Here is a 23809-nt window from a genome sequence, read left to right on the forward strand (position 1 = left end):
TCTGTGATGCAGGGGCCATCAAGAATTTTTGGTACCCTTATTCTCCCTCCCTCTTCCCACTTGTTACATGGGTATCTCCAGAGCCCTGAAACAATTTGTGTGAAAGATCCAAATCAACAGAGTGAAGGAGGAAAGAAGGAAAGGGTAAGAGGAAAAAAAGTGAATAAGAAAGCAAAATAAAATTAATATCTTTAGAACTATCATTATATAGACTATATGATCCATTTAATTATAAATACATCATAATCCCAAGAAAAAGTCTATCTCCATAGACTGTTGGTTATGTTTTCTTTCATCAGATAACATAACCTAAATGTGTCATTCTCCTAACCCCACCCCACCCCCAGCAATCAGGAAACCCAGAGTCAAATTCAGTTGGCCACATTATTAATTGCCTCAGATTGTTGGCAATGTCTTCACTCTGCTATCTTTATTTGAGCTTCTGTTCTGTTTTTATCTTTAATTGTCCTCTTTTTGCACTATGTTTAAGCTTATAAACCTCCTCAAAGCTGAAATAAGTCCTAAATAAATGAAAGAAAACATCATGTAAATAGGCCACCCCCACTACTTCAGACCTGAATGCAGCCCTTGGGAAATGCCTAGTAAAGTCCAGAGTTTTAAATGCTAAGAACTCTCTTCAGACAGTTTTCTCCCATTGGGGCTTCCCCCTCATGTCCTGACTTGGCTTTTTCCTCTCCAGTCCTGTCCACTCTAGCCAGGGTGCACTCCCCTCTCAGTTTCCTCATCTGTAAAATGAAAGGGTTAGTCTAAATGACTTTTAAAGTCCCTTCCAGCTCTAAATAAATGATCCTATGATCCTAAAATATAACTACCTTTTTTGGCGTCTGTGCCAACTTTCAATTACTTCTGGAAATGAGAGATAGGAGTTAAATGGAATAATAATAACAATAGTTTGCATTTTAAATTAAATGCACTTGACCAAGTGCTTCTATATCCATTGTCTAATAAGAGACTCGTAACAACCTTGTGTGGTAAGGTAAGTATTATTTATCCTCATTTTACAAATGAAAAAATAGGCTTAAAGTGATTGCCAAGCACACAAATCTAATAAGCATCAGAGCTGGGACTTAAAGCCGGGGTTTCTAACTCTAAATACAGTGCTCTTTTCTTTCCAGCATGCTATATCAGCCTCAACCTTCTTTGTAAGATGTCAACATTCAAATACCAGTTGGCAGTTATCTATAAAGTGTCAACAAATGGCAAAAAGGACTTATGAGGAACTTTCCTATAATATGAATACTAAATAAACAGTTGAAAGACAGGTGGTAAGATGGTGATGGTAGAACTTCCATAAATCCATCTGCATAGAATAATCGGCACCCCCAAGTAATTGAAAGTTGACCATAAATGCTATTTTCATGAGTAAAAAGGTTGTAAGGGCTATAGAAATGTCTTCAAATCTTGTATGAAGGTGGTCCAACAATGACTACCAAATTATTGCTACCAAAATGAAACAGATGGGAAAAATGTGGCATGGTCAGAAGACGTGGGTTTGAGGCCCCAACTCCAACACTTACTAGCAGTGTGACCTTGGGCAAATCTCTTAACCTACAATTTCCTTTTATTTAAAAAAGGAAAAAATACTTACACTACCTATTTCTTAGGATTGTTATGAGGGAAGTGTTTTGTAAACAATAAAGCACTATACAAATGTTAACTATTATTATTATTGATCTAGAAATGTACACCTCATTTCTGGAAAGGTCATGAAAGAATATATTGGAGTTCGAAAACAAGCCAATTTCATTTCTAAGACTTACCCTTCTCCAATTGAAAAACTGCTATGGGAACTGTTAAAGCCAGGTGATGGGGAATTATTGACATATGTGATCTCAGGCCATGGAGAACACTGAAAACAAAGTACAACTCAGACATAAAGTAGACTTAGTAGACTTAACTCTTATGTTCTTCTTTAAAATTGCGTTATCTGAACTGCAAGATGATCTCCCCAGAGAAACACAAGACCCATATCTTGATTCTAAAGTCCTAACCTCACAAATTTCCTCTATTTTCAGAGGCCTACATACATATGGGAACTTCTCCCAGGACTACTACTCATACCAATATGGAATTACAAGGCAAATACATGAATCCCATATCACTTTATGATTGCATGGGGAAAAATAAATGCATTGATAAGCAGGTGTTTTGCCCAAAACTCTCTCTATGCCATAAATTACCTAGCAGGCTTGTTAGTTTTAGTTGGGTAACAGAAAAGTTAACTCCCAGAGAAAAGGCAAATCACTCAGAAAAAGACTGAAATGAACTCCTGAAAAAATCTTTTTACCTCCGTGAGTATAGTTGTCTCATAGGAAGGTTGGTATTTTTCCTTTTCATGAGGGGTTCGCTTCTCCATTTTCTCCCTGTCTGTTTTTTGCTTCCTGTCTGCACCTTTGGGCTAGAATTAGACAAATTTTGGTTGAAAAATGTGTGCTGATAGAGACAGATTAACTAACATAGTTGGCAACTGTTTGGTGAAACCATGCAAACTTCACGGCCTTCCTCAATCCCTTAAAGCTCAAAGAATCACAGAATTTGAGAGTTGAAAGGGATCTAAGCAGCCATCTAGTCTAACCTAGACCTGAAAGGGATTCCTATTATAAAATACCTGAAAGTAAGTCACACATCCTCTGCTTGAAAACTTTCAAGGAAGAACACGTCATTACCTCTAGAGGCAGCCTATTCTACTTCTGGATAACTTTAAGTGTTAGGGAAGGGTTTTTTCCCCCAGACATGAAGCCTAAAATGCCTCCTTGCAACTTCCACTGCATTTCTGGTTCTCTCCTCTGAAGCTAATTATAATAAGTCAAATTCCTTCTTCACAGCACATTCCTTTAAATGTATGAAGCTGGCTATCATATGGCCTCAATACTTCTTTTCCCCAGGCTAAAACATTCTCAGGTCCTTCAAGTGATTTCCATCTGATACAAAATCAAGGCCTTTCAATATATCTTAGCTGTCTTCCTCCAGATACACTCTAGCTTATCTTCAGCTGTGGTACCCAGAACTGAACACAATACTTCAGAGAAGGCCTGATGAGGGCAGAGCATTAGGCAACTATTACTTCCCTATTCTCGGAAACTATGTCTCTCTTTACGTAGACAAATGGCACTAACTTTTCTGGCTGTCACACCACATTGTTGACCAAAGTTTAGTGGAATTTGCAGTTTGCTAAAACCCTTGGATCTTTTTCAGATAAACTGTTAACCAACTGTGCCTTGCCCATCTTGTAACTGTAGAGCTGATTTTTTTGTACCTAAGTGTACGGGTTTACATTTATTGTTACTAAATTTCACCTAATTGGACTGAGGTCACCCTAGCCCAGTGGTGTCAAACTCATATTGACTAAGTTTGAAAATGTGACACCTTTGCTCTAGTCTATCAAAATCTCTTTGGATACCGTCATCACTGTCAGCTGTCCCTCCCATCTTGGTATGACATACACATTTCACGTGCGTGTAATTTGCTCTTCTCTAGTCTTTTAGCACCTTTACAATATTTCAAATATTACTGACGATGGTTCAGCAACACATCTGCCAGTTCTTTCAGTACTGGAGGATGGTGTTCATTTGGGCCAGGTAACTTGAATTCATCAAGCTCAGAAAAGGATTCTTGTTTCTGCATCCACCCACCGAATCTAAAAACGAACAGCTGTCACAATTAAGCCAGCACACTTCTAGCTTAGGCTATATTTTAAAAAAATTTTATTTTTCTAAAACTTAAAAAATATCAAAATTTAAATACAAAATAAAAGAAAAAAATGTCACGTGCACGGCACAATGTAAGAGGATTCAAAATACACAGCAATAAGTTTTCATTTCAAGAGTCTATGTAGGGGGCAGCTAGGTGGTGCAGTGGATTGAGCACCAGCCCTGAAGTCAGGACGACCTGAGTTCAAATCCAGCCTCAGACCAAACACTTGACACTTACTAGCTGTGTGACCCTGGGCAAGTCACTTAACCCCAATTGTCTAAAAATTAAAAAAAAAAAAGAGTATGCAATGAATTCCATGCATTATGTTGAGAGCTATCCATTTTTGCTTCCTTTTAAGTTTTCTTTGTTCTCTCACGTTTTTACTATATTGTATTTGAAATGACAATTTATATTTCTGATTTGTTGAAACAGAGACAGAGAAAAGGAGAGAGACCAAGCAAAATGGTTAGCAGTACCTTGAAAACTTTGATCTGACAGCTGGCTGAATGCAAGTGTTCAGTGTACTCTCCGTTCTCATTCTCCTTGAAGGTGTCAATCTGAACTCGGAATGGTACACCCTTTTCTCCACCATGTTTTCTCATTGTGAACTCTGTGCTGATACAATGTACCTGAAAAAAAAAACCCAACCCAACAGTAATAAAAATAATGCTCTTTTCCTCTCTTTCTGCCATTGACATGCTTACATTCTAATGAGGGAGATAGCTGAAGAGTAATCTGGGCTAGGGAAATGGCATGTATGAAAATTCCAGGGGGGAACAAGACAAGCGCAGAGGTAGTTAGGAGGTTTGGTTAGCTGGAAAAATCTGGGGAAGCAAATCATTCATGAGGGCAGTTAAAAGGAGAAATTATTCTGCTACAGACTCTATTAAGGGCAGAGCAGATCAGGACTACTAGAGAGGGTTTGTTCCACTTGCTTTCCCTTTACACCTACCCCAACATGGTTATTCACACTGCTTGGATGATCTGGGAATCACCAACTACAATCATTCTGGGGAAATGGAGGACCATCAGGACTTACTGATATGATGTGCTATGCACTCCAGACCCCTGGGCACATGTAACCTACTCATGCATCCTAAGGACCCCTGGACCTTGCCATTTGTTCTGTCACCCTTAGGGCTTTCAGGCTTTTCCACATGCCATGCAAATGAGCTCTTTCACATGTTTTATCTCTTCCAATTACAGTTTAAGCACCCCGAGACAGAGACTGTCTCACTTTTTTTGTTTATATCCCTACTGTGTAGCATAGTATTTAGTATGTATAAAGTGCTTAGTAAATGCCTTTTCATTTATTTATTCAAAGGGGCTCTAAGGCACATGCTGAGAAGTTTGTACTTGAATCAGTTGGGAGCCTCTCTAAGGGGTTATATCTTTATCATGTGATATTCCTTATTCAGCAAAACAAGCAACTTGGGATGTACTTTATAATTGGACACCACATCTTTTTACCTGAATAAACACAGATGTCCTCTTTGCAGGGTCCCAGAGGAACTCTACGGTATTCAGTTGTGTTGGATTTGCCCTAGGGTCAATTATACCTACAGACATTGGAATATCTGAAAGATAAAATACTAGTTATCAAGCAGTTGAACGTTATTAGGCTTAAATGAAAAACCATTCATTTTCATATTCCTGTCCAGAGTTAGCATGCAACTGGTTGAGTCTTTACCCTCTTTTTAGGTAAAAGGAGTAATTATTTCAGTAAAATTAACAGTTCTAGAAAAATGACTTATTTATTTAATAACACTCCTAAGCATTTCTCCTCTGGTCTGACTTTAGGGGGTGTGTGTGTGTGTGTGTGTGTGTGTGTGTGTGTGTGTGTGTGTGTGTGTGTGTGTGTGTGTTTAAATTTCAAAGGTTTAAAACTGAATCAATTTAATAGCTCCATTCCAATTTGCCAAAATGCTACTCAGATGACTGGCTACATCTTCATTTTAATTTTGACCCAACTGAAAACTATCTACAACCACAATGTATCTGAGTACAGAATCGATCAATGTTATTGCAGAGGCCTAAAGGAGGATCACTGTACAAAGAGTCAGAAAAGAGTCAAAAAGCATTATATATAGAACATTGAATAAAATATAGTACACAGGAGTTGTGAATTGATCCAACCATTCTGGAAAGCAATTTGGAACTATGCCCAAAGGGCTATAAAATTTTGCATACCCTTTGACACAGAAATACCACTTCTAGGTCTGTATGACAAAGAGATCAAAAAAATGGGAAAAGGACCCACAAAAATATTTATAGCAGCTCTTTTTGTGGTGGCAAAGAATTGGAAATTGAGGGGATGCCCATCAACTGAGGAATGGCTGAACATGAATGTAATGGAATACTATTGTGCTGTAAGAAATGATAAGCAGGCCGACTTCAGAAAAACCTGGACAGACTTGTATGGACTGATGCTGAGTAAAGTGAGCAGAACCAGGAGAACACTGTATATAGTAACTGCCACACTGTATGATGACTGACTTTGATAGATTTGGCTCTTCTCAGCAATGCAAGGATCTAAGACAACTCCAAAAGACTCAACATGCTGTCCACATCCAGAGAAAGAACTATGGCATCTGAATGCAGACGGAAGCATACTATTTGCACCCCCTTTCCTTTGCCGTTTTGTTTTAGTTCTTCATTCTCATGGTTCCTCCCATTAGTTCTAATTCTTTTATACAATGCTCCTTTACCTCATGACTAATGTGAAAATATGATTAATATGAATGTATAAGTATCAGATTGCACACCATCTGGGGGGGAAGAGAGGGAGAAAATTTAAAATTCAAAGTCTTATAGAAGTGAATGCTGAAAACATACATATATGGAGGGAGAGGGAGAGAGGGAGAGAGAGAGAGAGAGAGAGAGAGAGAGAGAGAGAGAGAACGAGAACATAGTTTCATGCCACTGGAGAGAGTTCTTCATCTAGGATTAGGTGGCAGGTGCTACAGACAAAAAGAAAGCAACAAAGTATTACATTGTGTAGGCTTCAGTAAAGCTCTGGATTTCACTCTCCATAATATTTAATTTTTAGGAAGATATGGACCGATCCTTACTACTTAACAATATAGCCAAGCAGACAAACACTATTATTACTGGTGAGAGCAACACCTCAATGTAAAGCCAGGGATAGTAACTGAGTGGGTTCCAGAAACATTTCACTGTAAATAATTGTGTTAAATCCACCCTACGGGCAATCATACTTGCACCCATTGTGTTATCTCTGTGAGAATTACTGTTCTCATTTAAATCTGGTAGCATTCAGTTGTTTAATACCAAAATATAAGAGCTTCCTCTCCCTCTTACCTCCCCCTTTCACAAAAGTATAAATTCACTATATTAATCAAACATAGAAACATATTAAGAGTAGTATATTATATAATTAAATCAATTAAGAGTGCCTTCATTAAGGAGTGAATGAGAAAATGTAATCGTCACTGTGTTTCAAGATCACTATCCTTGTGTTAGGGAAAAATGCCTATTCCACATATTTCTGTTTCATCTGTGCATATAAATTTTTACTACAAAATTAATATTAATCAATAGAGACAAGTGTCTACTTGCAAATTTACCTAAATCAAGTTCTGCTAAATGACTACATTTTGTATATGCTCAAATACAGCTATCAATATACATCCTGTTCTGGTTCTGATGACTGTGCTTTGCATCATCTCATGTCTATATTCTTTTGTGTTCTTTGTACTTATTTTCATAACACTTCATTATTTTACATCCAATAACATCAATTTTTTTCAGCATTTCTTCACTCAATGGATATACAAATTCATTTTTTGTTATTACAAATAATGTAGCTACGTAGTTTTTCTTTTAACTTTTCATAACAGTTTTGAGATCAAGTTCTAGAAATGAAACTTCAGGTTGGGGTATCATCATTTCTGTGACTTGTATTTTTTGTTGAAATATTGTTCTCCAGAAAGTTTGCAGCAATCTACAATCCTACCAAAATGTAATAAAATATATTTCCATAGCTCTACCAGAATTGAGTTTTATAATTAAAAAAAATTTTTTTTTTGCCATTCTAGTGAGTATAACATGGCATTTTAAGGTTGTCTTGTCCTGCATTTCTCTGATTAGGGAATTTGAACATATTTTCATGTTTAACATTAACAGTTAACACTTTTTTCAAAATTTGTGTGTTCAGAGCATTGACAATCATTTCACTGAGGTGTACTTATTTTAATTCTTATGACTATCAATTTCTTATAGATTCTGGATGTCAGACCTTCATATCATTATACTTATCACAAATATTTTCCCCAATCTGCTTCTTTTCTCTTAGAGGTAGTACTTTTTATTATACAGAATTCTTTATTTTTTATAAAATTTAATCTGCTGATTCTGTCTATAACTTTATTTTCCATTTGTTAGATTGATTTAAAAAAAGAGTATTCCTTCTCTATAGCCGAGCTAAAAATATTATTTTCTTCCAGGTTTTAGGGGTGGTTTTTTCTTAAAATATTTTCATTGCTCATCCAGGTAAAACTTTACTGTGGTACAAAGTGTTAAGTATCTGTTCAGATCATTTTTTCACTACATAGTCATCAAATTTTCTCCAACATCTTTAACTGACTTATTGATTCCATTCACCAGTGTTTTTAATCATGAGTTTATCAAATACTATGCCCTTAAATATATTAAGTTCTCTATTCCTTTTCCACAATGAAAGAAAAGAGAATGGGTGAGTGTGTGTGTGTAAGTAAAGTAACTGTTTGGTAGGACATTTTGAAATCTGATACAGCAAGTCAATTTTCTTTTTCATACTTCTTACTGATATTTTTCCATCTGCTTTTCTATGTGAATTCTGTTCTGACTCTATTACAATGAACTCATTTAATGATAATGCATTAAATTTGTAGATTATCTTGGAAAGTACTGCTCTTTTTTAAAACAATATTTATTTGACCTAATGATGACTAGCAGATATTCCATTTCTTTAGTTCCTTGATTTCTGTTAAAGATAATTATTAAGTTGTCTCTGTATCTTTTATATGCCTGGTCTTTTAATGCCTAAATGTTTGGTGCCTTTTGTTGTTGTTATGAAAAGTATTTCTCTATTGAGATTGCTTGATTCTTATTGGATACCTAGAGAAATTAAGATGATTTTTGTAAGATGTATTCTGTATCCCTCTACTAAAGTCATCTGTTACACCCATTAATTTTTTTTTCACTGTCTTAGGTTTTCTAGGTATATAATCATGGAATCTATAAACAGAAGTAATTAAACGTATTTGCTAATGTTTATTCCTTTGTTTCTTGTGTTCCATTGCCACTTCTTAAAATTTACAAAAACTATCTCAAATAGCGGTGGTGTGTATGAACAACTGTATTTTAATGGCAATGCTTTTAGTGTTCTTCTACTGCACAAAAGATTAGTATATGATTTTGAATATATACTTTTTATCATATTAAGGAAAGAGTTTTCTATTCCTATGTTAATAAACACTAACTGATCACTATTTTATCAGTCTATCTCTATGCCTACTTATATGATTATATAGTCCCTGTCTAGGAGAAGTTAAGAGCTGGGGGTTCTCTAGAAAAAGCTACAGTATGGTCAGAAAGAACCAAGTCAGGAACCTTTGAAGGTAGGGAGTCAGTCAGTCAATAAGCAATTATTAAGCACCTACTTTGTGCCAGGCACTGTGCCAAGGATACAAATACAAAAAAAAGGCAAAAGACAGTCCCTCTTCTAAAGGAGCTCACAATCAAATGGGGAGATAACAAGCAAATAAATATGTACAAATATGCTATTTACAGGATAAAAATGAAATAATTAATGGAGAGAAGGCTCTACAATTAAGAACTGGGAAAGGTTCCTGTATAAGATGGGATTTTAGTTGGGACTTAAAGGAAGCTGGGGAAGCAATAGGCAGAGATGGGGACCATTTCGGGAATAGAGGGCAGCCAGAAAAACTGCCCAGAGTTGAAACAGAATGTCTTGTTCATGGGACAGAAGAGAGGCCAGTACCACTGGATTAAAAAGTACATGGCAGGGAGTAAGGTGTAAGAAGACTGGAAATGGGGCATCTAGGTGGCACATTGGATAGAGCACCAGCCCTGGAGACAGGAAGACCCGAGTTCAAATCTGGCCTTAGGGTGCAGCTAGGTAGCACAGTGGATTGAGCACAGGCCTGGAGTCAGGAGGACCTGAGTTCAAGTCCAACCTCAGACACTTGATTACTTACTACCTGTGTGACACTGGGCAAGTCACTTAACCCCACTGTCTAGCAAAAACAAACAAAACAAAAACAAATCTCACCTCAGATACTTGATACTTACTAGCTATGTGATCCTGGACAAGTAACTAAACCCTGTTTGCCTCAGTTTCTTCATCTGTAAAATGAACTGGAGAAAGAAATGGCAAACCACTCTAGTACCTTTGCCAAGAAACCCTCAAATGAAGTCACAAAGAGTTGAGACATGATTGAAATGACTAAACAACAATATAAGTAAAAGATCATACAACTAAGGAGGAAGCTGAGGAGTGGGAGGGGGAAGGGAGAGTGGGGGTGGACATCACTTGAATTTCATTTTCATCTAACCTGGGTCAAAAGAGGTAGAATACACAGTTTGGCATAAAAGTACATTAGACTCAAAAGGGAATAGGAAGAAATAGAGAGGAGGGGCAGTACAATAGGGAGAATAGGTCATGAAGGAGGTTCAAAAGAACCTGTGATTGATGTGTGAGTAAAGGGAAGTGAGAAGGGACAAGGGAGTAGAAGTAGCTTGAATCAAGAATGGCTCAAGCTAATGCTATGTATACTTCTCACTAATCACCATCTTTTTCTTTACAAAAAGAAAGGTAGGGGGCAAAGGGAGGAAAAAATAGGTAAAATTTTAAAGTTTATACATAAACAAAACCAATGCAATTAAAATGAGAAGGAAAACAGGTAACAGGGAGAAAAATCTTTGCAGCAAGTTTCTCTAAAAAAAATTCTCATTTCCCATATCCAGAGAAAGAACTATGGAGTCTAAATGCAGATCGAGGCATACTATTTTCTTTTTTTTTTCTTTCTCGAGGTTTTCTCCTTTTGTTCTGATTCTTCTTTCATAATATGACTAACATGGAAATACGTTTAATGTGATTTTACATGTGTAGCCTATATCAGATTACATGCCATCTTGGGGAGGGGAGAAAATTTACAAATCAAAATCTTATAAAGTAAATGTTGAAAACTAAAAATACATAAATAAATGATTTTTAAAAGTCTCATTTCCAAGACACTTAAGGGATTATACAAATTTTAAGGTAAGTCATTTCCTACTCAATAATGGTCAAAGGATACGAACAGTTTTTAAAAGAAGAAATATAAGCTACCAGTAGCCACATGAAAAATGCTCCGATTGAAATATGCTCTTAATAGTAAGAGAAATGCAAATTAGAGAAATGCATATTAAAGTAACTCTGAGGTTCCACCTCACACTTATAAGACTGGCAAAGTTAATGAAAAACAAAAATAACAAATGTTGGAGGATTTGGAGTGGAAAAAAAAAGATACTACTAGTACAATTCTGAACTGGTCTTGCCATTCTGGAAAGCCAATTTAGAACTATGCCCCCAGGTTACTCAATTATGAAAGTCCCTTGACAATGATACTACTACTAGATCTATACCCCTCAAAATGATCAAAGAAAGAAGAAAAATATTTGCAAAAGTTCTCATGGTAAAGAATTGCAAATTAAGGGGCCGGGGAATTGCTGAACAAAGTATGGTATATGAAAGTAACAGAATTCTATTGTGTCATAATAAAAGATAAAAGGGATGCTTCCAGAGAAACCCAGGAAGATTTCTATGAACTGATCCAAAGTGAAGTGAGTAGAACCAGAACAATTTATATAATAACAACAACACTGTAAAAGTAAACAACTATGAATGACTTAAGAATTTTGATCGATGCAACAACCAGCCATAATGACCTAGGATAATCATGTTTATCTATCTCCTAACAGAAATAGATGATGGAGTCAAGATGCAGAATGAGATATACATTTCTGGACATAGCTAATCTTGGAATTTTTTTATTTGACTATGAATATAAATATGAATACAACATATAATACAATGTAATATGGATATAAGTCTCTATCCCCTTCATGCCAATTTCTTTTCTAGTATATTCTATTTTTTTCTTTTAATGTCATCAAAACATAACAAAACCACTCCTATGAATATGTGTTACAATGGTTTTGTTTCTCTTCATTTTTGTCTTCTGGGTTTTTTTTTGGTGTGTAGAGGGAGAAATGAGAGGGAATGAAAATGTATGCCTGTTAATTGAGGAAAAATAGGTTAAAAAAAAGAAAATTAAGTAATATGTTGCACTTGGTAAAACTAAATAGGGGGACTTGCTCTAGCTATGCCACTTTGTAGCCATATGAAGAGAATTTCAAGAAACCCTTAAAAAATAACAGAAGAGCATCCCTGATGGTTCCTCCCTCACCTGCCTTTTTCTGAAGGGTAATCCAACCTCTCTCATCTTTGAAGGTTTGCAAGGGGAAGAGGGAGAGGAAAACTGATCTATTTTTATAGTGCTATCCATTTAATTAAATTCAACACACACTTTTGTGTACTATGTACAAAATACTTACTGTTTTTGACACTATCACTCCCTCTTCCATAAATATCAGTGGCTCCCTATTATACCTAAAAGCAATATCCTCTGTTTGGCATTTAACCGTCAAAGTCTGGCAACAAATAGCCTTTTTACATATTAAACACTTCACACATTCTTCAATCTAGCCAAATGGACTTTCCTGCTGCCCCTTACATGTGGCCTTCATTTCCGAACACCATGACTTTAGCACAGGTTGATCCCCTAGCTGGGCATGCACGCCTTTTTCATTCCCATCTCTCAGAATTGCCTGTTTCCCGTAAAGCTCAGCTCAAGGGCCACTTCCTCCATGAGGTCTTTTCTGGTCTCTGAGCAGCTAGTTCTCCCTCCACACCAAGGTTACCTTGTTTTCTTTTATATCTATTCCGCACATACTTCTTTGGGGACCTGTTGCTTCCCCAGATAGAAAAGAAGCTCCCTGAAGGGAAGAATATTTGATAAACTGTGTGTGTTCCACCACCACCTAGCACAGTGCCTGGCACTTAGTAGGCACTCAATGCTTGCTGAGTGATTGACGGAGGAATTAGAGAGGGTAAGTCATAAACCCTGCTCTTATACAGCTTAAAGCCTAGGAATGTCCTAGCATTTCTCTGAAGGAGCAAGTGCAATTAGGACATATAAATAAGAGTTAAAAACTTCAGTTTCTATTTCAAGATTAATTTGTTTTTTCATGCTACTTATAATAATAATTTCCAGTTTCAATGCTTAGAAAATTCAGTATTTTGAAGTATTTTGAAATAACAGTCAGAGAAAACCATTTCTCTATTGTAGCTAAATGCATTCCCTCAGTAGCACATTCTCCCAATTCACCTATATCAAGGATTCTATCCCCTGGCCTGTTCCATCTCCAGCCCTCAAGCTGCTGATGCTCAGTGTACTGCAGTCGTCTGTCATGGAATACCACTCGAAATATACTCTGGAAAGAAAAGATAAAAACCATTAATAATAGGATATATGTATCCTCCAAGGTTATGAGTATTACCAAGGAGGTATGATTAGATGATTTCTAAGGCCTCACCAGCTCTAAAGTTCTATGACCCTATGAAAAGCAGCTTTGGTGCACCAGGCACAAGAACTACATATGGATTCAGAGGACCTGGGTTCAAATCTCAGCTAACTGTGTGGGTAAGTCATATAATCTCTCTGGGGCCCAGTTTCCTCATCTGTTAAATGAAAGGGTTGGATTAAATGTTCTTTAAGATTCTTTCTAGCTCTAAATACTATGACTGTATTTGTTAAACATGTTGCTCCTTCCTGGCTGTTCTGCCAGGTAAATCAGTGATGACAAAACAAAATTAACAGTGCTTAGCCTAAGTCTGTTGCTGGATCTCATCTTCTTTATGTTCTTCTTTTGAGCATCACATTCCTGTTGAAGGTTCTAAATCAGAAAGCCCTATATCATTAGAAACCTGTTCACTGACCCAGATTTCCTAACTATTATTAGCAATGTTGTCCAGTATTTGAAACTTGACTCAAATGTTAGTTCTGATGCCAAAGAAGCATCAGGTATCACTAACCTAAACTTCGTCTTTTTTCTACTAATCATACATTACAATTGGCCCAGATTTGCTGATGCATAAGAAAAATACGCAAGTCCACACAAAATGACCCATTACAACTAAATAAGCATAAAAGATGGGCAGGGATCCTATTTGCATCATGCTTCTTTTCTGTCACATTTTACAAGATGGAAAGAGCTATTATTCCAACCATACCTCTAGTTATGGGCAGCTAGGTGGCACAGTGGATAAAGCACTGGGCTTACAGTCAGGAAGACTCATCTCCCTGACTTCAAATCTGGCCTCAGACATTTATTAGCAAAGCTCCAGTTATAGCTGCTATCATAGCAGCAATAGCTTCTATTTATCCTGTTGGTTGACCAAACATCCAGTGGGGAAAGGAAGACTGCTTTCAAAGCTCTCAGAGAACTTGCTTACTTTCAAGGCAGCAGTTCATTTTACATTAAGCCTAGGAGATCAACCATGATGATGGAAGAGTAAACTTCCACCATTTTGAGGCTTTTCAGATAGCAACCAGACCTTCACTAATTACATTAAACATAGAGTATGTGAATAGAGCTGTCCTTTGCTGAAATATCAGTGGGATTCAAAAGGCATGAAGCCTGGGCTTTCTGAGATCAGCATATCTAGTTAGCAAATTGTGGTAGGTAGGATCTACAGGAGACTATGAAATTTTTTGTCTCAAAAAGGGCAGAGAGAAAATAGTATGAGCCGGTGGTTTCTTCTCTTTCCTTTACCTTCACTAACTTGCCATTGATTTCTGGAAGTTCTCCAAGTTTCCTGTTGTCCAGCATTCGGATTTCATAAGACTGTCCTAGAAGAAATAAAGATTACATGTTTATAAGGGAAGCCAACAGTTCATCAAAAACAAACTTAAGATCTATAGAAAGTACATTTTCAACTGGTTTTAACTATGATCATAAAATAAAGTGTTCTGTGATCAATTTGATCACTAAGGTGGAGGAAAAGTGGAACTGGATTAGAAACAAGAAGGACAAGAGGACAGGAGAAACTAGAAATATAAATCCATTAATTCTTTCACTGCATTACTGACAGGAATGATATTGGCATTATAACTTAAAAGCCTGCTCCTTGGAGGTAACCTTTTAGTAGAACTAGTCACAACCATCTTCAGAAAGTTAAAACTGGTATTGTACAATGACATGAATGCAGAGGAGCGTAATAATATTAATGACAAAAGAAATAGTTCACCTTGATTGAGATATGTGAGTGTTTCATCATGGAGCTTTACTGCAGGAGAGGTAGCAGCACAAAGCACATACTGGAAAGGTAGGATTTTATTCTCATTATCAGGTGGCAAACTTGACTCTTCTTGTTTAAAAATGGGCAAAGCAAGGACATCACTAAAACAAAAGAAACACTTGACTTTCAAAAACATTGGACAATGTTATAAAAAGGAATTAATTCTCATTGTAGGTTAACTATATGTAATAGTTTAATAACTACCACCAATAAAAAAAACCAAAACCTTGAAAATCTCATAAATAATACAACCAGTTAGGTTTGATTTAGCCTACAAAGTGAAGGTGAATGTGTACACAAGCTGCATTTTAACCATGTAACAAATTCAAATGACACATCAATAATACTACTACTGACTCACATTTATATAATGGCTAACAGTTTACAAAGTGCTTTCCACACAATAACCCTGATGAGCTGCCACATTTCACAATGTCATCCTTGATCCCAAACTGGAAAGGGTTCCTTCCTCTCCCCAAATCTCTCATGTCTTTTCATTTTATATCTCTGCCAATTTAGGGTCATAGAATTTAGAACCGGAAGGGATATTAGAAACCATCTAAGGGGCAGCTAGGTGGCACAGTAAATAGAGCGCTGGCCCTGGAGTCAGGAGGGGTGAGTACAAATCCGACCCCAAATATTTGATATTTACTAGCTGTGTGACCCTGGGCAAGTCACTTAACCCCAACTACCAAGAAAGAAAGGAAGAAAGAAAGAAACCATCTGAAGAAATTAAAGACCAGAGAGTTTGATTATTATTAATATGTATTTTTTTTTGACCAGAGAGTTTGAAAGATTTGTCCAAAGCCATTGAATGAAAAAAAAATCCCATATATACCAAAGTATTTATAGCAGGACTTTCTATGATAGTTAAAAATTGGAAATAAAGCAGATGTCTACTGATTAGGGAAAAGCTAAACAAATTGTGGCACATGAACATAATGTGCTATTACTGTGCTGTAAGAAATGACGTGTGTGATGGAAACAGAAGCATAGAAAGACCTAGATGAACTGATGCAGGGTAAAGTAAATGGAACCAAGAAAACAACATACATAGTGACTACAACAATGTAAATGGAAAAGAACAACATCAGAACATCAAAAGTAAATTTAACAAAAATTATAAAGATCAAGTAGGACTCGAAAGAAGAGATATTAGAAAATACTACCCATCTGCCCCTTTATGGAAGTGAGAGGTCCACAGGCGTTATACACTGCAAGTGATACTACTTCAATGTATTGATCAATTATGCTTTTTTTCCTCTAAAAAAAATACCATTTGATATAGAGAATTAAGTCAATTTACAAGAATACAAGTCATTCCTCAACTGATAAATGGTCAAAGGATATGAACAGGCAATTCTCAGATGAAGAAATTAAAGCTATCTATAGTCACTTGAAAAAATGCTCTAAATCACTATAGATTAGAGAAATGCAAATTAAAACAACTCTGAGGTACCACATCACACCTATCAGATTGGCCAACATGACAAAACAGGAAAATGATAAATGTTGGAGAAGATGTGGGAAAATTGGAACACTAATGCATTGTTGGTGGAGCTGTGAAATGATCCAACCATTTTGGAGAACAATTTGGAACTATGCCCAAAGGGCTATAAAAATGTGCATATCCTTTGACCCAGCAATAGCACTTCTAGGGCTATATCCCAAAGAGATCATACAAATGAGAAAAGGACCCACATGTACAAAAATATTTACAGCAGCTCTTTTTATGGTGGCAAAGAATTGGAAATCGAGAGGATGCCCCATCAATTGGGGAATGGCTGAGCAAGTTGTGGTATATGAATGTAATGGAATACTATTGTGCTATAAGAAATGATGAACAGCCTGACTTCAGAAAAACCTGGAAAGACTTACATGGTCTGATGCTGAGTGAAGTGAGCAGAACCAAGAGGACTTTGTACACAATAACAGCCACGTTATGAAATGACTAATATTGTTAAACTTAACCCTTCTCAGCATTACAAGACATCTCTAGAGGTCTTGGGATGGAAAATGCTATCCACATCCAAAGAAAGAACTATGGAGTTTGAATGCAGATCAAAGCATACTAGTTGCTATTTTTTTCCTTCTGTTGTGTTTTGTTTCCTCTTTCTTGTGGTTTCTCCTATTGGTTCTAATTCTTTCTTACAACATCACTAATGTGAAAATATGTTTAATAGGAATATACATGTATAGCCTATATCAGACTGCATGCCATCTCGGGGACAGAGGTGGGGAGAGAGGGAGAGAAAAATTTAAAACTCAAAAGCTTATGGAAGTGATTGCTGATAATTCAAAATAAATTAATTTTTAAAAAGTTTAAAAAAATACTATTTGTCATGTGTGATAGCTCTCAGGGAGGGGTAAGGACACATGGAATACTATGGTGATAAAAGAAACAGAAAATATCAATGAAAAACTTACTAAAAAAAGAAAAAGTTGTCCAAGATCACACTTGTAGTTCAATAGCTCAAACTGTGTACATATCTTCTCTACCTATCAGAAGTAAGCTCTTCTTGAATTACGTTGGTTTCCATCCCTGCATCCCCTACATTAAGCACAGTGCTTTGAACACAGTAAATAATAAATGTTATTGAATTAATATTGATAAAAATCTCCATTATGCAAATGAGGAAACAAACTCAATTAAGTTAAGTAGGCAATCTCTCCATAATCACAATGCAATACTAACAACCAAAAGCCAGAGTTAAGACTTGAATCCAGGTCTTCTGATGCCTTATCTGGCACCCATTGCTAATTCTACTTCAGCACAGGTAGAACAATTAAAAATAATACATATTGCCTCAAGAGTCTATCTGGGCAACATTCTTAAGTTAGTAGATGATGGTGGAGGGAACCTTTAAAAAATGGTGCTTAAATTGGCAAAAATGGTCACAAAAGATGGGAATAATGAATGTTCAAGACAGGTATAATAATATAACATCAGTGGAGCTGTCAATGTGTCTTATCATTCTGGACAGCAATTTGGAATTGCACTAAGATAGTGACTAAGATACCCATACTTTTTGATCCAGAGATCCCAAGCCTATGCATATACTCCAACAAGGTAAAAGACAGAAAGATTTATATACCAAAAAAAAATTCATAGCAATATTTTTTATGGTAGCAAAGAATTAGAACAAAGTAGATGCCCATCAGTTGGGGAATGGGTAAGAAATTTCTAAGACATGAATGTAGGGATAGGGACTAGACTTGTAATTTCATTAATATAGAGACATGAATGTAATGGAGTCTTTATTATGACATGAAGAGACCATGAATATGAAGAATTCAGAAAAACATAGGAAAATATATGAATTGATACACTATGAAATAGAAAAAAAAAACCCAGGAAAACAATGGACACAATGACTGCAATAATTAAACAAGACCCAACAAAAAAAAAACAACAAATGCCTGAATTTGGTGTAATTATAATGACAAGGTTTGTCCCTTAAGAAGATATGAGAAAATACACCTCCCTCCCTTATTTGTAGAGGCAAGGGATTATGGATATAAAATACTACACATACTATGCATAAATCAACTAGGTTGATATATTGGTTAGTCTTGAGGAACTTTTTTCTTTTATTCTTTGTTACAAGGAATGGCTTCAAAATTTTTTTAAGATAGAAAAATGTTGTTTAGAGGCCCAGAATTAAAACTTATCACTTGCTTAATGTGACTAACTTTGTGACAAGATTGTGGACTGGTGGTGATAATGAAGAACCCACCCGAACCCCTGAGACCACAAGAAAATCTTCATGATCCACCTTAAAAATACAGCCCTGCCTTAAATCAGGGAGATGAACTAGACTCAGTAGATAATTATTTCCGACCTTTAGGGAGCTTCAGTCCTTGTTTATTTGAGTTCATGCACCTGCTCCCTCCTCTACCAGTCCCAACCAGAAGTACTGTATGACTGATATGTATGTATGTATGTATGTATGTATGTATGTATGCATGTGTGTGCGCGCGCGCGTGTAAATGAATTAAAGCTCATTTTATTTTGAGAATTTTGTGATACCACTTGAACATTAGAAAATAACCAATGGTTACACAAAGCAGGGTTGGAAATTATTGTTCTGCTTAAGATCCTTTCAAGCCCAAAACTGTAGGCACAGGTGAAAAAGTTCAGGATGAGTCTATATATATATATTGTAAGTAGTTCTCAGGGGATCAGGACATTATCCTCCACTAATGTTGGGTAAAACTAGCTTTGATTATAGAACATCAGACTCAGAATATGCCCCATATTATTTGAGCTCTATGGATCTCTGGTTTGCAAAACTGGTCTAACTAGTAGAGAGATATGATTAAATATATTCTCTTAAAGAAAGTAGATGAGAATGGGCCAGCATCTCAAATCTAAAATCTGATTGTGGTAGATAACTTCATTATTATTATAAGTTGTATTACTTTATCCACAAAAATCTATACTGCCCTCGAAATGTGGTCTATGTTGATTATTGATTTAAGTGGCTGATTACACAAAAGCAAAAAGACGAATGAAACGTCAAAACTCCTTATAAGTACCACATACCATCTGCATTTCTATCAAGTACACATCACTTCACTTCTACACATTAAAAGGATCATAGAACTTAGAGACAGAAGAGATCATCTAATTCAACCCTATTCCTTGCATTGATGAGGAAACTGAGGCCTAGAGAGGTTAAATGATTTGCTACATAGTAGAGCCAGGACATGAACCCAGGTCTTCTGACTTTAAAACCACTACACCATTTCAAGGCTATTACAGTGAGGCAAAAACTATTAATACAGACGACTAAATTCATATGAATCTACATAGAATTACTACTTCTAATGAGATATAAACAAGTACTGATAATTGGTTTTGTCTAACCTCTAAACCAGACCAAACTTTGAATAAAATTAGCACTAAAATTTTTAAAAAAGCAACAAAGCTCTCTTCTGCTGATGCCTTGCTTATTATTTTAATTCACATAGAAATTTATCTATCTCACTCCCTACATGGAAACAAGAGTTTATGAACTGCATAGCTTCTATATATTGTTAAGGAAGTATTTTAAAGGACAAGAGAAGGAGAGTCCTTTCTTTTTAACCACCTGCAGCTCTGACAAGATGCCCCTCCCAGGATAAGCTGATCTCTCCAAATCTCATCACTGTACAGTTAACTCAGCTCCTTCCCATCTCAGCCTCCTCTCCTTTCTGGCTGGAGGGTGACACACTAAAATCCTCTCAAAGTTTTTCTTTATGGAGGGCATCATTTGGACTCTCTAGGTAACTGCACTTTTCATCTGCAGCTCTGCTTGGCTGCAACTTCATGGAATAAGGAACAAGATTCCCCCTGATGTGTCCCCAAATGTTTCCCCTGACCTTTTCCCAGATTTCTCTTGTATGTTGTCTTCCCCCATGAGATTAAAGTCTCCTAGAGGGCAGGAACTGTTTTTCTTTTTCTTATTTGTATCTCCAGTGCCTGGCACATAGTAGGTGCTTAATAAATGTTTACTGAATTAAATTATCTACCCTCCCACAAAGACTGCTCTCCTTCACTAGACCAAATGAAAGAGAGGAGGGAATTCTTCTCACCCTTCTGTACTAATCATGTAGCAAAGATGACGTGTTGTACCTACAAAAACAAAGGACACTAAAAAACAAAAACAAAACAAAAAACACAGCTTGATCACTTCACAAGGTTCTTATGCCTCTCAAAATTTTCCCAAACCGTCCACAGAAGAGTATGAGGATTAAGAATGTTGTTGTTTGTCTTTGTTCTCAAAGAAGACCATGTTCTGAAGAAGGAGACCATGACATCAAGAAAGGTGATGCCATGCGTTGCAAGTGAATTGGATTTACGTGAGGCAAGGCTGAGCAAAGTCACCAGCCTCACTCTCTCTTCCAGAGTCATCCGGGTCCAGTGGCAAGATGTAGATCAGGACAATGAGATGGCCCCAGATGCATTGGGAGACCTTGACCTTTTTAAACTAAGGTCTTTCCCAGGTCTCAGTTTGTCTGAGGCAATGCCCATTCAGTGATTAAGGGTAGGTAAGAAATGAGCAGGGACTAAGATAAAAAAACCCAATAATACACCAGGGCTCAATTTGAAAATCTTTAGATTTATGTAACTGATTTTTTACTTTAAATTTGCAATTTTCCTACCACACCACTTCCTGACAATGATGACTAGGAAAAAAATGCATATCTTTCCTCAAAAGCTTAGTGAAAATCACCTGGAATATATTACTAAAGCTAATTCTGACTTCTGCAGCATGGCAACAGTTCATTGTTTACAAATAAACTTTTCCCCTCAAATGTCACTGACAGGCAAGGTCTGGTTAAAGTACCACTTGCTAATCATACTCAGGAGAACCTGGCAACAATATCTAGTCCATCATGACTAAGCAGAAGAGCTGTCATTTAGGGCTCGTATTTGGGGGCTGTAGTTCCTGTGATTTAAAAAGTATTCTATAAAATTTCCCTAAATCTAAATTTAGGGTTAAAATTTTGTTTGGCACAACCAAATGAAGTCTCTCTTCCTCAGAAACTTTCAGATTATAAACACTTAAATAAATCAGAGTTGCTCAAACTTTCGCTGGTTCAAATTTTCTCTACATTGAAAGTAAGTGTGGCACAAAGTGAAAACCAAAGGAAGTGATAAATCTGGGCTCCTTTTTGTCCTGAAGACAATCCAAAAGGGAATTAATTTGGAGACTAACATATTTGCACCCTCCTCAAAGATAGATATAGGTTGGGACAAATCCATTACAGTAGGCCACTATATTACACTAACCACCTGTATCATATAACTAATACTCCTTTAGAATATAAACTAATTTGCAAAATTTTGCAAAGAAGAATGGTGGAAGATTATTTGCAGTATTGCCTTTATTAAAACAAAACAAAACACAACACAAGAACCAGCAGGAAGAAAAACAAATTTACAGAAAACCTGGCAAGAGACTCAAAATTAAGCCAGATCTTCCCAAGAGAATCAAGGATATTAACAGAAGGAAAATAGCAAGTAAAATGAAAAATGTAAAGACAACAAATCCTATTCTGCATGACAATGTATCACATTTGTACTCCATATCACAGTGCTTGATGTGCTTGCTGCTGCATGAGGAAGTAGAAATGACACAAAAAAATGAAGAGTAGCTAGAATAGTCTTAGTACAATATACGAACAGGAGATTCATACTGAGGGTAATATAATTTAAGAATGCTGAGGAATCAAGTCTCAAAATACATGGAAGAAGGAATAATACCATGTACTTAATATCTGGCATTATTTAAATACAATACTGACCTTAGTTATTAAATAGAAAAAATTACGAAAATATCAGTAACTATTAACCTATATGACTATTATCCCATTTTTACAAAATTTTTAAGAGAATCATCTACATACACATTGAGGACATTCTTGATGAAGCATGAAAAGAGGCAAGCTCTTATCTATGATAATGTACAAAAGAATACCTTTAAAGTCATACTGACTATAAAGTGAACTAAATACAAGTTCCTACTATGTTTATTATTAACTATACAAAAAGCTTTTTAAAAAAAGTTTGTAGTAGACGTTAAAGCAATAATGTAAATGAATTACTTTGGTAAGATAGAAATGCCATTTAAAGCTCTCTTCTGACAAGGTGTTTTCCACAAGATTACTCGAAAGATGAGAATTATGTCTAATGAGCCTCTGATTGTAATAAGCAAGGCATATAACAAAGACACATGTTTGTCACTGTTATGGAGGACATGAAGCTTAAGAGTCCAACCAGAAGGATTCCTTATAGATGGTTTATGTTCTTCAGATGTTTATGTTTGTGACTAACAATGTGCTGATAAGCCTAAAGCCCCAGAATACTAAAGAAGCCTCCTAAATGAAATCCTTATTCACTTTGACCTTTGGCTACAAAGAAAAAACCAAGTGGATAAAGAATGTGTATTGTCCAGATTACAATAAGCGGTTGAATGAACAATCCATACAGCTAGTCTGTCAGTGTATGCATCTTAGACAGATGCTATGAATTGAAAATGAAATAGGCACAGAATTGAACAGAAGGAAAGTAAGTCAGACTACGGTTGGGAAATAATACAGTATTTTTGATGACCTTAAGTTCCTCCTTGAAAAAAAGGCCCGTATTTTAAACAACAATATTCTTGAGGTGGTACTATTTTATTGTCAGTCATCACACATTTCCTAATGTCTAAATCCGAGAGGTTCAGGGCCATCTCCAGTCATCCTGACTTATATCTTGCCAGTGCACCCAGGTGACTTTGCCCAGCCCTCCCTCACTTAAATCCAATTCAGTTGAAAGTCATGGCATCACCTCCCTAGTGTCATGCTTCTCCTCCAGAACAAAGGACAAACAACAACAACAACAAATCTGAGGTTCAACCAAAGGGTGGTGAAGAGGCATATGGCTAATGTGAATAAACAGTAGCATTATTATCAATGAAGAACTTACCAGAAGACACAGCATAAAAGGTATCATCAGAGAGCTATGCCCCCAAAATAGACTATAACATGGTCAAGAGTTACACAGGATGCAAAGGCATGGATATGCTACAATCTCTACCGCCGGAGGGATGTCTACAATGATGAATACACAAATCTATCAAATTATAAAAATATCTAGAATAGTCTAGATCAAGGATTCTTAATTTTTGCTGTGTC

The 23809-nt window shown here is 36.3% G+C and overlaps 1 protein-coding gene across 1 annotated transcript in view; it reads right to left on the bottom strand.

Moving 5' to 3' along the window:
- TFCP2 (transcription factor CP2) overlaps nucleotides 1-23809 on the bottom strand; it is a 68490-nt gene that overhangs the window by 18414 nt on the left and 26267 nt on the right. Inside the window, exons 2-8 of the mRNA XM_020966109.2 lie at nucleotides 15092-15243; nucleotides 14617-14693; nucleotides 13170-13275; nucleotides 5185-5291; nucleotides 4191-4343; nucleotides 2309-2419; nucleotides 1782-1870 (exon numbers count right to left, since the gene is read on the bottom strand). Coding sequence (XP_020821768.1) covers nucleotides 1782-1870; nucleotides 2309-2419; nucleotides 4191-4343; nucleotides 5185-5291; nucleotides 13170-13275; nucleotides 14617-14693; nucleotides 15092-15243 — 795 coding nt within the window. The remainder of the gene's footprint in view (nucleotides 1-1781; nucleotides 1871-2308; nucleotides 2420-4190; nucleotides 4344-5184; nucleotides 5292-13169; nucleotides 13276-14616; nucleotides 14694-15091; nucleotides 15244-23809) is intronic.

Source organism: Phascolarctos cinereus, unplaced genomic scaffold (genome assembly GCF_003287225.1).
Source record: "Phascolarctos cinereus isolate Bilbo 61053 unplaced genomic scaffold, phaCin_HiC Scaffold_1;HRSCAF=81, whole genome shotgun sequence".
Classification (NCBI taxonomy): Eukaryota; Metazoa; Chordata; class Mammalia; order Diprotodontia; family Phascolarctidae; genus Phascolarctos; species Phascolarctos cinereus.